General features: G+C 42.9%; 1 protein-coding gene across 7 annotated transcripts in view; it reads left to right on the forward strand.

The window, feature by feature from the left end:
• ZNF133 (zinc finger protein 133) overlaps positions 1-17,380 on the forward strand; it is a 31,211-nt gene extending 13,831 nt beyond the window's left edge. For 2 of the 7 annotated variants that reach the window (XM_089896489.1, XM_022594250.3), the window contains 3 exons: positions 2,007-2,133; positions 2,616-2,711; positions 15,473-17,380. In XM_089896489.1, coding sequence (XP_089752615.1) covers positions 2,007-2,133; positions 2,616-2,711; positions 15,473-17,220 — 1,971 coding nt within the window. In that variant the 3' untranslated portion in view covers positions 17,221-17,380. Of the gene's footprint in view, positions 1-755; positions 2,134-2,615; positions 2,712-15,472 lie in introns of all 7 variants that reach the window. The other 5 variants (XM_089896493.1, XM_089896492.1, XM_089896494.1 and 2 more) reach the window with 4 other exon arrangements.
• Positions 17,381-18,128: the final 748 nt, after the last annotated feature.

The raw sequence follows: 18,128 nt of genomic DNA on the forward strand, positions 1-18,128 counted from the left end.
CCATGGTTTTCTCTGGATATGTGCCCAGGAGTGGGATTGCTGGATCATACAGTAGCTCTGTTTTTAGTTTTTTAAGGAACCTCCATACTGTTTGCCACAGTGGCTGCACCAATTTGCATTCCCACCAACAGTGTGGGAAGGCTCCCTTTTCTCCACACCATCTCCAGCATTTATTGTTTGTAGACTTTTTGATGGTGACTAGTATGAGGTGATATTGTAGTTTTGATTTGCATTTCTCTAATAATTAATGATGTGGAGCATCTTTTCATGTGCCTGCTGGCCATCTATATGTCTTCTTTGGGGTACATGGCTGACACTTGAAGACATTATGCTAAATGAAATAAGCCAGCACAAAAGGACAAATACTGTATGATTCCACTTATTTGTGATACACAGACTAGCCAAATATTGAATACATGGAGACAAAGTAAAATGATGGTTGGTTACCAGGGTTTGTGAGAAAGAGGGAGTCAGGGTTTAATGGTTACAGTTTCAGCATGGGATGATGAACAAGTTCTGGAGATGGAAAGCGGTGGTGGTTGTACAACAGTGTCAACATACTTAATGTACTGAAATATGCACTTAAAAATGGTAAAAGTAGTAAAATGTTTCTGTATATTTTACAATAAAAATTTAAAACCTACAGGCTGCTACTACACTCGACCTATTCTGTATTCTACCACTAGGTGCCCTTTATTCCTCCCAAGTGGTCCTGCTTCCCATGATTCAGGCTCTCTCTCTTTCTTGGCCCACAGTGTCCTCTGCTTTGCTCCCCACACGCCTCATCAGGAATACCTGGCACCTTCCTCTTCCCTTGATTCCTGCCCTTCCCTCAAGACCAAGTTCCTGGGCCTCTCATGAAACCTTTCCTGATGTCTATATTCCAGTGCACTCTCCATTTTGAAATAGCGTTGAGGTAAAGATAGTAAAATGGGGCAGGCGGATGAGAATGGCACATAGAGATGAATTTGTAGACCAAGTAGCCAAGAACGTCCACGCTGAGCATCCACAGTGTGGGACGGGAAGTTTAACGGACTGTTACCCACATTTCGTAAGTGAGAAAACAGAGGTGCTAGTTGACGGCGGGTGGGCCCCAAACCAAGGCAGTAGGGTTCAAGTTCATGCTCTTTACCACTCGCTGCTTGTGCCTCTCAGGCCAGGGAAGGCCGAAGGGGCCCCATGGGATTGAAGGGAAGGACTGAGTTGTATTTGGTCTTTGCCATAATTGAATTGTACTAACTTCATTCTGATGCTTCAACATTAAAACCATTGTTCAGGGCTTCCCTGGTGGCCCAGTGGTTAAGAGTCCGCCTGCCAATGCAGGGGACATGGGTCCGAGCCCTGGTCCGGGAAGATCCCACGTGCCGTGGAGCAACTCAGCCCATGCGCCGCAACTACTGAGCCTGTGCTCTAGAGCTCGCGAGCCACAACTACTGAAGCCCGCGTGCCTAGAGCCCGTGCTCCACCATAGGAGAAGCCACCCAATGAGAAGCCCACGCACCACAAAGAGTAGCCCCCACTCGCCACAACTAGAGAAAGCCCACGTGCAGCAACGAAGACCCAACGCAGCCAAAAATACATAAATAAACAAATAAGTAACAGAACCAAAGCTTAAAAAAAAAAAACATTGTTCAGACTATTCTTTTAAATTCTTAAAGTCTGTTGCTTTACTGTTGTTTAATTTTTATGTTATTTGCTCTTCCCTCAGCCTAGATTTGCTCTTGTTATTTGCTCTTCCCTCAGCCTAATGTTCCCGAAAGTTAAAGACTCCATTTTTTGGTAGGTATTCTCCAAAACAGCCTATTCAGTATCTCGAATGTGTAGGTTAAGTGCCACTGCCCCGATAGTGACAGGGGTTAAAAGTCTTGGAACACAGAGCACCAGGGTCAAAGACAAGATCTAGATATCTCACCTACCTCTCCCCGGGCAGCCTTCTGCCTGCCCCTGACCCTGAGTCCTGGGCAAGGCTGGCTCCTGGGTGAGCAGGGCTGTATTCTGTGTTACAGGCACACATGGCATTCAGAGATGTGGCTGTGGATTTCACCCAGGAGGAGTGGATGCTGCTGAGCCCTGCTCAGAGGTCCCTGTACCGGGAGGTGATGCTGGAGAACTACAGCAACCTGGTCTCGCTGGGTAAGCCTGGCATCTCTCAGGACCCGTATCCCAGCTGCTGGGTACTTTAGGCTGTGCTTGAAGCAGCTGTCTTGCTTTCTGACTTTGCCTTTGGGTTGGACTCAAAAGCAGAGACACTCTGTTCCCTCTTTCCCCAGAGAAGGTGTGATTTTGTAGAATTGAAATGTGTAGAGGTGTGTGTGTGTCTGTGTGTTGTGTATGTGATAATCTGCATTTCTAGGCCTTTTCTCCCAGTCTCTTGGGTAAGCATGACATGTCTTCCTAGTTATTATCTTCTTTTAAATGAGGGAGTTGTTCTCTCCCCAGGATGGAGTAGGGTCAGTGACCTGTCATCCTGGTTTCCCCTCCCCTGCAGAGAGCTCCCCACTCTCAGGTCTTTCCCACCACCTTTTGAAATTCCCCACCCAGTGTGGCTCTGAGTTCAAGAACTGGCTTTTGAGCCTGTAACCTACAGCCATCTTGTTTTCTTTTCCTATGAGCAGGGATTCCATTTTCTAAACCCAAACTCATCACCCAGCTGGAGCAAGGGAAGGAAACCTGGAGAGAAGAGAGAAAATGCCCACCTGCCACCGGCCCGGGTGAGTGGGGAACACTGGGCAGCTCGGGGTTGGGGGCGAGAAGGCCTCGCTCAGGTGCTGGGGAGGGAGGCTGTTGTGCTGGCCCCGGGGCCACCCTGTGTGCTGCCCGCCGTGTGACCTTCCAGCCCTTCATCTGCACTCGAGCTTTCCCTTTTTGCCCTCTCTGCCTCACTCAGTTCTCTCCCACATTCATAGGCTTCTTGCTCTTGTTGCTATATTTTAAAAGATCAAGCGAGAATGTGGAAGTAAAACTGAGTGAGCTGAAGAAAAAGGCAAGCCCAGTGGGAGGAAGGAAGGCTATAAAAAGCCAACTGGGAGATTGAAATGGAATTCTAAAAAAATTCTAAGAATGGATTTCACCCAGGAGGGTGAAACTTTAAAGGGTTATGTAAATACCTATATAATCCTCAGTTTTGTCTCTTAGCCCCCAAAGCCTAAACTAGTTACTATTTGGCCATTTAAGAAAAAGTTTGCTGACCCCTGCTCAAAGGGATTACAACATACAGCCTTCACTTTTCCTTTTCTACTTATTCTGGATACCACTTTATGTAAAATGTAAGAACAGTGCAATTGCACACTTCAAATTAAACCTTTTCCCCACTTGCTTTATTCTGTAGTTGTCATTTGTACTGCCCCTCTATACCTTCTAAACTCCCTAATACAATGTTAAAATATTTGTTTTAAACACTCATACGTATTTATTTTTTAATCAAGAGAAAAAGTGTTTTTATACTCATGCAGATAATTTACCATTTTCTTTGCTCTTATTTTCCTGAAGATTTGAGTTTCTACCTGATAGCATTTTAGTTGTCTAGCATTTCTTGTACGTGTGGCAGTGTATTCATTTAAATTTTGTTTTTCTGAATGTGTATTTCATCTTCATTCTCGAAGGATATTCTCACTGGATATAGAATTCTAGATTGGTTTATTTTTTCACTCCTTTAAAGATACTGTTCCCCTGTTCTGGCCTCTACTGTTTCTGATGAGAAATCAGCTGTCATTTACACAATTATTACCTTGGTTTTTTGGTTACTTTTCTTTTTAAACCTCTGGCTACTTTCAGAGTTTTCTGTATATGTTTGGTGTTCAGCTCTTTGACTGTGACGTAACTGAGGAAACATGCTTTTCTTTGTATTTTCCCTGCTTAGGGCTTGCTGAGATTTTTGAATCTATAAATTTATGGCTAGAGCCAAATTTGGGGAATTTTTGGACATTATTCTATCATGGTTTTTTTTTTTTTTTTTTTTTTTTTTTTTTTTTTGCGGTACGCGGGCCTCTCACTGTTGCAGCCTCTCCCGTTGCGGAGCACAGGCTCCGGACGCGCAGGCCCAGTGGCCATGGCTCACAGGTCCAGCCGCTCCGCGGCATGTGGGATCTTCCCAGACCGGGGCACAAACCCATGTCCCCTGCATTGGCAGGCGGACTCTCAACCACTGTGCCACCAGGGAAGCCCCCATGACTCCTTTTGAATTACGGTTTTCTCAGGGTATATGCCCAGTAGTGGGATTGCTGGGTCATATGGTAGTTCTATTTTTACTGTTTTAAGGAACCTCCATAGTGTTCTCCATAGTGGCTCTATCAATTTACATTCCCACCAACAGTGCAAGAGGGTTCCCTTTCCTCCACACCCTCTCCAGCATTTATTGTTTCTAGATTTTTTGATGATGGCCATTCTGACTGGTGTGAGATGATATCTCATTGTAGTTTTGATTTGCATTTCTCTAATGAGTAATGATATTGAGCATTCTTTCAAGTGTTTGTTGGCAATCTGTATATCTTCTTTGGAGAAATGTCTATTTAGGTCTTCTGCCCATTTTTGGATTGGGATGTTTTTTTTTGATATTGAGCTGCATGAGCTGCTTGTAAATTTTGAAGATTAATCCTTTGTCAGTTGCTTCATTTGCAAATATTTTCTCCCATTCTGAGGGTTGTCTTTTGGTCTTGTTTATGGTTTCCTTTGCTGGGCAAAAGCTTTGAAGTTTCATTAGGTCCCATTTGTTTATTTTTGTTTTTATTTCCATTTCTCTAGGAGGTGGGTCAAAAAGGATCTTGCTGTGATTTATGTCATAGAGTGTTCTGCCTATGTTTTCCTCTGAGTTTGATAGTGTCTGGCCTTACATTTAGGTCTTTAATCCATTTTGAGTTTATTTTTGTGTATGGTGTTAGGGAGTGTTCTAATTTCATACTTTTACATGTACCTGTCCAGTTTCCCAGCACCACTTATTGAAGAGGCTGTCTTCCACTGTATATTCTTGCCTCCTTTATCAAAGATAAGGTGACCATATGTGCGTGGGTTTATCTCTGGGCTTTCTATCCTGTTCCACTGATCTATATCTCTGTTTTTGTGCCAGTACCATACTGTCTTGATTACTGTAGCTTTGTAGTATAGTCTGAAGTCAGGAAGCCTGATTCCTCCAGCTCCATTTTTCGTTGTCAAGATTGCTTTGGCTATTCGGGGTCTTTTGTGTTTCCATACAAATTAGGAAATTTTTTGTTCTAGTTCTGTGAAAAATGCCAGTGGTAGTTTGATAGGGATTGCATTAAATCTGTAGATCGCTTTGGGTAGTATAGTCATTTTCACAATGTTGATTCTTCCAATCCAAGAACATGGTATTATCTCTCCATCTTTTTGTATCATCTTTAGTTTCTTTCATCAGTGTCTTATACTTTTCTGCGTACAGGTCTTTTGTCTCCTTAGGTAGGTTTATTCCTAGATATTTTATTCTTTTTGTTGCAATGGTAAATGGGAGTGTTTTCTTTTTCTTTTTTTTTTGCGGTACGTGGGCCTCTCACCGTTGTGGCCTCTCCCGTTGCGGAGCACAGGCTCCGGACGCACGGGCTCAGCGGCCGTGGCTCACGGGCCCACCCGCTCCGCGGCACGTGGGATCTTCCCGGACCGGGGCACAAACCCGTGTCCCCTGCAACGGCAGGTGGACTCTCAACCCCTGTGCCACCACGGAAGCCCTCTAGGTATTTTTTTTATTTCCTCTGATTTCTTCAGTGCTCACTTGGTTATTAAGTAGTGTATTGTTTAGCCTCCATGTGTTTGTATTTTTTACAGATCTTTTCCTGTAATTGATATCTAGTCTCATAGCATTATGGTCGGAAAAGACACTTGATACGATTTCAATTTTCTTAAATTTACCAAGGCTTGATTTGTGACCCAAGATATGATCTATCCTGGAGAATGTTCCATGAGCACTTGAGAGGAATGTGTATTCTGTTGTTTCGGGATGGAATGTCCTATAAATATCAATTAAGTACATCGTGTTTAATGTATCATTTAAAGCTTTGGATACATTTTTAAATGAAAAATTGCAAAACAATGTTTATTACACAGTTTGGTTTTTTATTAAGAGAAGTGTGTGAAAGACTGTATATCAGTATGTTTATGTGAACACAGACGTCTGCATTATTATTTACCGTGACCTTACCTTGGTGGGGATAGAATTGGATAGAGTGGGGCAAAGTGTTTCTGGGAACGTTTTTTACTTGGCATTCTTTTTAAATGATAGAGGTATAGATAACTTTAAGGAATTGTGTGGGGTTTTTTGTTTTTTTTGGGGGGGGGGTTGGTTTGGTTTTTTTTTCCATCTTTTGGCCATGTCATGTGGCACATGGGATCTTAGTTCCCTGACCAAGAATTGAACCCACGCCCTCTGCATTGCAAGTGCAGAGTCTTAACCACTGGACCGCCAGGGAATCCATGGAATTGTGTGTTTTTTAGTTTTTACTTTTGACAATTTTATAAATGTTTCGTACACAGAGAAGTATATGTTTTCTTTTTCTGTGTAGGAAATTTTCTGTTTCTCAGTTTTATTAAATTTAAAAGAAGCTTACAGTTAATTTTATCTTAGAATCAAGGGAATATAGCATATATAATAGAAACTATATTCTTGTTTTTTGTCTGCTAAGAGTCATAAAGCTCCCCAATGTCATTGTAATTGATATCAAATCCTCCATTTATTTCTAAGTTTTTGCCTTATATTCCACTTCAGTGTACTGTTAGGCATGTAAAGTTTCGTGACAATTTTATCTCATTCGTTAATGAAGTTTTTAACATTAAAATTCTTTGTTCCATGTGATATTCCTTTAACTTTCCCTTATTTCTTGTTAGTCTTAGCACCCACTTTGTTGTGGCTTTTTTGTTTTGAGTTGGGGGCGGTTGGTATGGTATTTAATGTGATTTTGGTGGTTTGTAGCTGGTATTGCATTTTATGCCAGACCAACTGTTGTCTTTGAATAGGGACTTTTGCCATTTCACGTTTACTGTAATAACTGATCAGTTTCATGGGACTTACTTAGGGGCAAACTCTGGGGTATATGCAGAGGTGCTTGACTACAGTGATAGGAAAGGTCAGGGCAAAGGAAGAAAGCATCTGTCTTAGCTCAGGAGGCTACTAAAACAAAATACCACACTGGGTGGCACAAGCAGAAGAGTTTTTTCTGTGTTTCTGGAGGCTCACAGTTCTCGGCTGATCAAGGTGCTGGCAGATTCGGTTATGCAGGAGTCCTGTCTCCTTGGCTTGAAAATGGCTGCCTTCTTGCTCTATCCTCACCTGGCCTTTCCTCTGTGCCTGCACATCCCGGCTCCTCCGCCTCTTACAAGGAGGTCACCAGTCATATTGGATTAGAGCCTTATGACCTCTTTAAAGGCCCTATCTCTGAAGACAGTAGCGTACTATACAGGATGGAATAATTCTAGAATGTAGATGTGTACACAGTTGGTTTTTGAAAGTTCAGTTCACTGATCAAGGCAACTGTTCAGGTAGATACAGCAATATCTGTACCTGGATTCTCAAACTGTGTGATCATTTGTCTTCAGCTGACTAGAACCAGCTGTGATGAAACAATGCACTCAGTGTTGACATCTCCTTACAAAGAGGTATATAAGAACAAAATTTTTATATTGATTTCTGGGGAAATTTGTGTGTGTGTGTGATTCCAAGTAAATTTCTTAATATTGACAGTTTCAATGAGAAAATTTTAAATGTTTACAGTACATTGTATGTCTCTCAAAATAAAAAAGACCTAGTCTCCTTCAGTAACTTCTCCCTATTTGAAATTGTCTATCACCTATCCTAGTCCATATTTTCCATTGACCTCTAAGATACTCTCTCTCTGTCTTTATTGATTTTAATACCTGGCTGCATTTGTATTTCACCTCCTTCCTCTGTTACCATCTTGGGGTTGTATACCATATTGGACACTCTGACCTCAGAGTTAGTTCTCTTTCTTACTGCTAGGGAATATAACCCCAGCTTCTTGCCACCTCTGATACCTTAAACTCTAAAATTCTCCAGTTTTGTTGTTTCATCATCCTTCCATCCTCTCCCATTAAATCAAGCTTATTGCACTTTTCTAAGCCAATAACTTTTCCTCAGTCTCTTGCTTCATCTCCATTTCTTACCAGCATTGTCATTTGTTTCTCTTGACCTATCATAGCTACCCTTTTTATTTTCCCAACAATTGATTTCCACTCCTATACCCAGATGGCAGGCAATGCTAGAAGAAAATTCACATAATCTATAGTTTTCAACTTGTATTTCTTTGTTCTGTTGGTGCCAGATTCGACTCACCCATTGACTCCCCATCATTCTTTTTTTGGAGGGGGGCGGGGGGATTTTTTTTTTTATTCAAACAGAAAGTCACAAAAATTGTAATCATCCTCATCAGTTCACTCAGTCCCATGTAATTAATGATTTTTCATCTTGATCTTTTGTTGGCACTTTTATGAGTTCATCAGTTTTCCACTAGAGTTCTGAAAATGCTTATTCACTCAGTTCAGCAGTATAGTCACTTACCAGAAACCTGTACTTGTCAGTCTTTTCCATGAATTCCTTGAAGATGAAACCCTTTATAGGAACATTTTTGCAAAAGCATCAGAGTACACCCAGAACTGTCTGCAAATGACAAAAGACTTAAAAATGACCACGGTTAAAGATTTGATGAAAGTTCAAAATAATGCAATTCACAAGGAAATTGTTATTTCTGAGATATACATTTTAAAGTAATAACTAGAATTATGACTTATAACATTATACCAGAACATATAATATTTTTAGAAATTTCATGTAATGTCTGAAACATTTATATTAACATATTTCTATACAAATAACCCAAAGGAAGTTTAGTATTGTTTTTTTTGTTTGTTTTTTTATACTGCAGGTTCTTATTAGTCATCAGTTTTATACACATCAGTGTATACATGTCAATCCCAATCGCCCAATTCAGCACACCACCATCCCCACCCCACCGCGGTTTTCCCCCCTTGGTGTCCATACGTTTGTTCTCTACATCTGTGTCTCAACTTGTGTCCTGCAAACCGGTTCATCTGTACCATTTTTCTAGGTTCCACATACATGCGTTAATATACAATATTTGCTTTTCTCTTTCTGACTTACTTCACTCTGTATGACAGTCTTTAGATCCATCCACATCTCAACAAATGACTCAATTTCGTTCCTTTTTTTGGCTGAGTAATATTCCATTGTATATATGTACCACAACTTCTTTATCCATTCGTCTGTTGACAGGCATTTAGGTTGCTTCCATGACCTGGCTATTGTAAATAGTGCTGCAGTGAACATTGGGGTGCATGTGTCTTTTTGAATTATGGTTTTCTCTGGGTATATGTCCAGTAATGGGATTGCTGGATCATATGGTAATTCTATTTTTAGTTTTTTAAGTAACCTCCCTACTGTTCTCCATAGTGGCTGTATCAATTTACATTCCCACCAACAGTGCAAGAGGGCTCCCTTTTCTCCACACCCTCTCCAGCATTTATTGTTTGTAGATTTTCTGATGATGCTCATTCTAACTGGTGTGAGGTGATACCTCATTGTAGTTTTGATTTGCATTTCTCTAATAATTAGTGATGTTGAGCAGCTTTTTTTTTTTTTTTTTTTTTTTGGTGGTACACGGACCTCTCACTGTTGTGGCCTCTCCCGTTGCGGAGCACACGCTCTGGACGTGCATGCTTAGCGGCCATGGCTCATGGGCCTAGCTGCTCTGCAGCATATGGGCTCTTCCCGGACCGGGACACGAACCCATGTCCCCTGCATCGGCAGGCGGACTCTCAACCACTGCGCCACCAGGGAAGCCCTTGAGCAGCTTTTCATGTGCTTCTTGGACATCTGTATGTCTTCTTTGGAGAAATGTCTATTTAGGTCTCCTGCCCACTTTTGGATTGGGTTGTTTAATATTGAGCTGCATGAGCTGTTTATATATTTTGGAAATTAATCCTTTGTCCGTTGATTCGTTTGCAAATATTTTCTCCCATTCTGAGGGTTGTCTTTTTGTCTTGTGTATAGTTTCCTTTGCTGTGCAAAAGCTTTGAAGTTTCATTAGGTCCCATTTGTTTATTTTTATTTCCATTACTCTAGGATGTGGATCAAAAAAGATTTTGCTGTGATTTATGTCAAAGAGTGTTCTTCCAATGTTTTCCTCTAAGAGTTTTATAGTGTCCAGTCTTACATTTAGGTCTTGAATCCGTTTTGAGTTTATTTTTGTGTATGGTGTTAGGGAGTGTTCTAATTTCATTCTTTTACATGTAGCTGTCCAGTTTTCCAGCACCACTTATTGCAGAGACTGTCTTTTCTGCATTGTATATCTTTGCCTCCTTTGTCATAGATTAGTTGACCATAGGTGCGTGGGTTTATCTCTGGGCTTTCTATCTTGTTCCATTGATCTATGTTTCTGTTTTTGTGCCAGTACCATATTGTCTTCATTACTGTAGCTTTGTAGTATAGTCTGAAGTCAAGGAGTCTGATTCCTCCAGTCCGTTTTTTTCCTTCAAGACTGCTTTGGCTATTCGGGATCTTTTGTATCTCCATACAAATTTTAAGATGATTTGTTCTAGTTCCGTAAAAAGGCCATTGGTAATTTGATAGGGATTGCATTGAATTTGGAGATTGCTTTGGGTAGTATAGTCATTTTCACAATATTGATTCTTCCAATCCAAGAACATGGTATATCTCTCCATCTGTTTGTATCATCTTTAATTTCTTTCAACAGAGTCTTACAGTTTTCTGCATACAGGTCTTTCGTCTCCCTAGGTAGGTTTATTCCTAGGTATTTTGTTCCTTTTGTTGCAATGGTAAATGGGAGTGTTTCCACAATTTCCCTTTCAGATTTTTCATCATTAGTGTATAGGAATGCAAGAGATTTCTGTGCATTAATTTTGTATCCTGCAACTTTACCAAATTCACTGATTAGCTCTAGTAGTTTTCTGGTAGCATTTTTAGGGTTCTCTATGTATAGTATCATGTCATCTGCAAACAGTGACAGTTTTATTTCTTCTTTTCCAATTTGTATTTCTTTTTCTTCTCTGATTGCCATGGCTAGGACTTCCAAAACTATGTTGAATAATAGTGGTGAGAGTGGACATCGTTGTCTTGTTCCTGATCTTAGAGGAAATGCTTTCAGTTTTTCACCATTGAGAATGATGTCTGCTGTGGGTTTGTCATATATGGCCTTTATTATGTTGAGGTAGGTTCCCTCTATGCCCACTTTCTGGAGAGTTTTTATCATAAATGGGTGTTGAATTTTGTCAACAGCTTTTTCTGCATCTATTGAGATGATCGTATGGTTTTTATTCTTCAATTTGTTAATATGATGTATCACATTGATTGATTTGCGTATATTGAAGAATCCTTGCATCCCTGGGATAAATCCCACTTGATCATGGTACTTGATCATTTTAAAGTGTTGCATTCTGTTTGCTAGTATTTTGTTGAGGATTTTTGCATCTATATTCATCAGTGATATTGGTAATTTTTTTTTTTGGTAGTATCTTTGTCTGGTTTCGGTATCAGGGTGCTGGTGGCCTCATAGAATGAGTTTGGGAGTGTTCCTTCCTCTGCAATTTTTTGGAAGAGTTTGAGAAGGATGGGTGTTAGCTCTTCTGAGTGTTTGATAGAATTCACCTGTGAAGCCATTGGTCCTGGACGTTTGTTTGTTGGAAGATTTTTAATCACAGTTTCAATTTCATTACTTGTGATTGGTCTGTTCATATTTTCTATTTCTTCCTGGTTCAGTCTTACAAGGTTATACCTTTCTAAGAATTTGTCCATTTCTTCCAGGTTGTCCATTTTATTGGCATAGAGCTGCTTGTAGTAGTCTCTTAGGATGCTTTATATTTCTGCGGTGTCTGTTGTAACTTCTCCTTTTTCATTTCTAATTTTATTGATTTGAGTCCTCTCCCTCTTTTTCTTGATGAGTCTGGCTAATGGTTTATCAATTTTGTTTATCTTCTCAAAGAACCAGCTTTTAGTTTTATTGATCTTTGCTATTGTTTTCTTTGTTTCTATTTCATTTATTTCTGCTCTGGTCTTTATGATTTCTTTCCTTCTGCTAACTTTGGGTTTTGTTTGTTCTTCTTTCTCTAGGTCCTTTAGGTGTAAGGTTAGATCGTTTACTTGAGATATTTCTTGTTTCTTGAGGTAGGGTTGTATAGCTATAAACTTCCCTCTTAGAACTGCTGTTGCTGCATCCCATAGGTTTTGGTCGTCGTGTTTTCATTGTCATTTGTCTCTAGGTATTTTTTTATTTCCTCTTTGATTTCTTGAGTGATCTCTTGGTTATTTAGTAACATATTGCTTAGTCTCCATGTGTTTGTGTTTTTTACTTTTCCGTGTAATTCATTTCTAATCTCATAGCGTTGTGGTCAGAAAAGATGCTTGATATGATTTCAATTTTCTTAAATTTACTGAGGCTTGATTTGTGACCCAAGATGTGATCTGTCCTGGAGAAAGTTCCATGTGCACTTAAGAAGAATGTGTAATCTGCTGTTTTTGGATGGAATGGCCTATAAATATCAATTAAATCCACCTGGTCTATTGTGTCATTTAAAGCTTCTGTTTCCTTATTTGTTTTCATTTTGGATGATCTGTCCATTGGTGTAAGTGAGGTGTTAAAGTCCCCCACTATTATTGTGTTACTGTCAATTTCCTCTTTTAGAGCAGTTAGCAGGTGCCTTATGTATTGAGGTGCTCCTATGTTGGGTGCATATATATTTATAATTGTTACATCTTCTTATTGGATTGATCCGTTGATCATTATGTAGTGTCCTTCCTTGTCTCTTGTAACATTCTTTATTTTAAAGTCTATTTTATCTGATATGAGTATAGCTACTCCAGCTTTCTTTTGATTTCCATTTGCATGGAATATCTTTTTCCATCCCCTCACTTTCAGTCTGTATGTGTCCCTAGGTCTGAAGTGGGTCTCTTGTAGACAGCATATATATGGGTCTTGTTTTTGTATCCATTCAGCAAGCCTGTGTCTTTTGGTTGGAGCATTTAATCCATTCACGTTTAAGGTAATTATCAGTATTTATGTTCCTATGACCATTTTCTTAATTGTTTTGGGTTTGTTTTTGTAGGTCCTTTTCTCCTCTTGTGTTTCCCACTTAGCGAAGTTCCTTTAGCATTTGTTATAGAGCTGGTTTGGTGGTGCTGAATTCTCTTAGCTTTTGCTTGTCTGTAAAGCTCTTGATTTCTCCATCGAATCTGAATGAGATCCTTGCCCAGGTAGAGTAATCTTGGTTGTAGATTCTTCCCTTTCATCACTTTAAGTATATCATGCCACTCCCTTCTGGCTTGTAGAGTTTCTGCTGAGAAATCAGCTGTTAACCTTATGGGAGTTCCCTTGTATGTTATTTTTCATTTTTCCCTTGCTGCTTTCAGTAATTTTTGTCTTTAATTTTTGCCAATTTGATTACTATGTGTCTCAGCAGGTTTCTCCTTGGGTTTATCCTGCCTGAGACTCCCTGCGCTTCCTGGACTTGGGTGGCTAGTTCCTTTCCCATGTTAGGGAAGTTTTTGACTATAATCTCTTCAGATATTTGCCCGGGTCCTTGCTCTCTCTCTTCTCCTTCTGGGACCCCTATAATGTGAATGTTGTTGCGTTTCATGTTGCCCCAGAGGTCTCTTAGGCTGTCTTCATTTCTTTTCATTCGTTTTTCTTTATTCTGTTCTGCAGCAGTGAATTCCACCATTCTGTCTTCCAGGTCACTTATCCGTTCTTCTGCCTCAGTTATTCTGCTATTGATTCCTTCTAGTGTAGTTTTCATGTCAGTTATTGTATTGTTCATCTGTTTGTTTGTTCTTTAATTCTTCTAGGTCTTTGTTAAACATTTCTTGCATATTTTCGATCTTTGCCTCCATTCTTTTTCCGAGGTCCTGGATCATCTTCACTATCATTATTTTGAATTCTTTTTCTGGAAGGTTGCCTATCTCCACTTCATTTAGTTGTTTTTCTGGGGTTTTATATTGTTCGTTCATCTGGTATATAGCCCTCTGCCTTTTCATCTTGTCTATGTTTCTGTGAATTTCTTTTTTTCCCCCCACAGGCTGCAGGATTGTAGTTCTTCTTGCTTCTGCTGTCTGCCCTCTGGTGGTTGAGGCTATCTAAGAGGCCTGATGGGAGGGACTGGTGGTGGGTAGAGCTGTCTGTTGCTCTGGTGGGCAGAGCTCAGTAAAACTTTAATCCACTTGACTGCTGATGGGTGGGGCTGGGTTCCCTCACTGTTGGTTGTTTGGCCTGAGGCAACCCAACACTGGAGACTACCTGGGCTCTTTGCTGGGGCTAATGGCAGACTCTGGGAGGGCTCACACCAAGGAGTACTTCCCAGAACTTCTGCTGCCAGTGTCCTTGTCCCCACGGTGAGCCACAGCCACCCCCCACCTCTGCAGGAGACCCTCCAACATTAGCAGGTAGGTCTGGTTCAGTCTCCTATGGGGTCACTGCTCCTTCCCCTGGGTCCCGATGCACACACTACTTTGTGTGTGCCTTCCAAGAGTGGAGTCTCTGTTTCCCCCAGTCCTGTCAAAGTCCTGCAATCAAATCCCACTATCCTTCAAAGTCTGATTCTTTAGGAATTCCTCCTCCTGTTGCCAGACCCCCAGGTTGGGAAGCCTGATGTGGGGCTCAGGACCTTCACTCCAGTGGGTGGACTTCTGTGGTATAAGTGTTCTCCAGTCTGTGAGTCGCCCACCCAGCAGTTATGGGATTTGACTTTACTGTGATTGTGCCCCTCCTGCCATCTCACTGTGGCTTCTCCTTGGTCTTTGGATGTGGGGTGTCTTTACTGGTGAGTTCCAGTGTCTTCCTGTCGATGACTGTCCAGCAGCTAGTTGTGATGCTGGTGTTCTCGCAAGAGGGAGTGAGAGCACGTCCTTCTACTCCGCCATCTTGGTTCCTCCCCCTGGGGAAATTTTTATTTAGATTAATTACAGAAGTTAACAGGGCTTGAATTGGTCAGGGGCACCAGTCACTGGAGGGCCTAGACTCTGTTTGTGTTGTTTATTGCTGAAAGCCTACTGCCTTGTAGAAATTCTGGTACAAAGTAATCCTCTAATGAATATTTGTTAGTGGGGCGGGACACTCCAGTTCAGGTGTTTTTGCTCGTGATCTCTTTAACCGCGACTATGCTGCCTCCTCCGCCAGGGGTCCTCCAGTCTGAATGACTGCTCTCCTTCCACCCCATTCTCCTAGGGAAATAGGGGAGACAAAGACCCTTCCACGAGGGTCCTGTGGTTAGATCTCTCTGTCATAGAATACCATTTGGGCCCAGTTTCTATCACTGTGGTGGCTGGGCCTTAGGAGGTACATGTAGCAGGTCCTATGAAGGAAGTCTTGCCGGGTAGCCCATAAGTTCTAAGCGTTTGGAAGAACAGGGAATCAAGTCTTAACATCAGATGAGGCAGAACTGCTCTGGCTGCCTCGGGTCTCAGCTCTGACTCACGCTTCTCTCTCTGCAGCAGAACCAAAGCCAGAACTCCACCTCGGTCCCTTCTGCCCTCCGGACTTCTCCAGTCAGCAGCTCCACATGCAGCACATGCTGTGTAGTCACCCTCCCTGGATCTTCACGTGCTGGTGTGCAGAAGAGCCTGTCCGGCCAGGAGCTCCGTGCCCTGGGGACCAGCGGCAGCAGCGAGCCTCTGATGGAAGTCCCTGGAACGACAAAACAGAAGGTCAGGAGAGACAAGGCACCCAGCCTTTGTTCAGAAAGACAAAGAAAAGGACTTCAGGTGCATTCCCCAGGCCGCCACCCCAGCGGCAGCCGGTCAGCTCTGGGGATGGCATCCAAGGTGTGGAGGGAGTGGCCAGCCCAGCTCAGACGGGGAATCCCGAGGAAACAGACCGACTGTTGAAGAGGATAGAAGTCTTAGGATTTGGAACAGTCAACTGTGGGGAGTGTGGCCTGGGCTTCAGCAAGATGACAAACCTGCTCAGTCACCAGAGGATACACTCAGGGGAGAAGCCGTATGTGTGCGGGGTGTGTGAGAAGGGCTTTAGCCTAAAGAAAAGCCTTGCAAGACACCAGAAGGCACACTCGGGGGAGAAGCCCATCGTGTGCAGGGAGTGTGGGCGAGGCTTTAACCGGAAGTCGACACTCATCATACACGAGAGGACACACTCAGGTGAGAAGCCTTACATGTGCGGCGAGTGCGGGCGAGGCTTCAGCCAGAAGTCAAACCTCATCATACACCAGCGGACACACTCTGGGGAGAAGCCCTACGTGTGCCAGGAATGTGGGAAAGGCTTCAGCCAGAAGTCAGCTGTCGTCAGACACCAGAGGACGCACTTGGAGGAGAAGACCATCGTGTGCAGTGACTGTGGACTGGGCTTCAGCGACAGGTCGAACCTCATCTCACACCAGAGGACACACTCCGGGGAGAAGCCTTATGCCTGCAAGGAGTGTGGGCGGTGCTTCAGGCAGAGAACCACCCTTGTCAACCACCAGAGGACACACTCCAAGGAGAAGCCTTATGTGTGTGGCGTATGTGGGCACAGCTTCAGCCAGAATTCAACCCTCATCTCACACAGGCGGACACACACTGGGGAGAAGCCTTACGTGTGTGGGGTGTGTGGGCGAGGCTTTAGTCTCAAGTCACACCTCAACAGACACCAGAACATACACTCAGGGGATAAGCCCATTGTGTGTAAGGACTGTGGGCGAGGCTTCAGCCAGCAGTCAAATCTCATCAGACACCAGAGGACACACTCAGGGGAAAAGCCCATGGTGTGTGAGGAGTGCGGGCGAGGCTTCAGCCAGAAGTCAAACCTCGTTGCACACCAGAGGACACACTCAGGGGAAAAGCCGTACGTGTGCAGGGAGTGTGGGCGAGGCTTCAGTCACCAGGCAGGTCTCATCCGACACAGGCGGAAACACTCGAGGGAAAAGCCTTACACGTGCAGGCAGTGTGGACTCGGCTTTAGCAATAAGTCAGCTTTAATCACGCACAAATGGGTACACTCGGAAGAGAAGCCCTGTTTATTCAGAGAGTGTGGCCAAGGCTTTCCCCAAAAGTCACACCTCATCTTACATCAGATGACACACCAGGGCAGGAAGCCTTATGTGTGCAAGACGTGTGGACAGGGCTTTAGCCAGAAGTCTCACCTCAGCAGACACAGGAGGATGAAGTCCGCCCACCACAAACTGCGACTTCAGTCTGACCCCGAGGCCTACTCGGAGCAATCTTCTGACCCCTTGCACTCTCTTTGAGAGTGAAGACAGTGGTGAGGACTGGATAATCAAACATCTTACACTTTCATGAAATGCATTCCGTAAGTGGTCAAAGGACATTTGCCTTCATTTACTTCCTCCATGCTAAGTCTTCATGTTTTGTGGTCTTTTGCTCTAATAAACTGCTTCTTTACCAGCCTTCGCTATGTATTTCATTCACTCCTCGATGAAGACAGGGAATAAGGGGTGTTAACGGAAATCTTAAGCTTCTGAGTCCGCTATTCCATAACAATTCAATTCCTTGTAAGACATAAGAACTGAGTCACTCCGTATTTACTGGAAAAGTCTGGTCCCCTGTATAGGGAGAGAATCTGGGGACTGTATTCAGGGCATTTAGGTGAGGGGAGGGAATCTTCCAGGAAATATGGCTGCCCCTAGCCATTCCTCTCATCTGCAGCCCCCTTTCTTGCCCCTCTCCTCCTGGCTCTGAAACATCTACATTGTTGCCTTTGCTGAATCATCCCCTAACTACCTTTATTGCTTTTTTTCAGGCTTTAGTCCCTAGTCCTCATGTCTTGGGGCCCCCTTGACAACATACTGTCCCCAGCACTCCAGTCTCAGAGCCTGGTCCTCCAGCTATGACAACCTCGGGTCTCCAGTCACACCCATTCAGATCACCAAGAACATGGTGCTCCGATAATGAGACAGCCTGTAAGCAGGTGCCCTCCTAAGCCCTTCGGTAACAGGAATAAGACTTGAAGCCACATTCCCAAATCAGCCCTGTAACGTCAGGGTTAGAACTTCCGGTTATGCTCCTTGGCACTCCACCCCATGCCCAGCCCTTATGCCATCCATCCAGTAACTGGTCTAAGGTCCCTTAGCCACACACCCTCAAGAGTTAGAACTTAGTTCTCCAACCACAAGGCTGTTTATCATAGTGAAAAGAT

This window comes from Delphinapterus leucas, chromosome 15, assembly GCF_059928025.1.
Source record: "Delphinapterus leucas isolate spDelLeu-1000000601 "Yukka" chromosome 15, BTC_Dleu_Yukka2, whole genome shotgun sequence".
Taxonomy (NCBI): domain Eukaryota; kingdom Metazoa; phylum Chordata; class Mammalia; order Artiodactyla; family Monodontidae; genus Delphinapterus; species Delphinapterus leucas.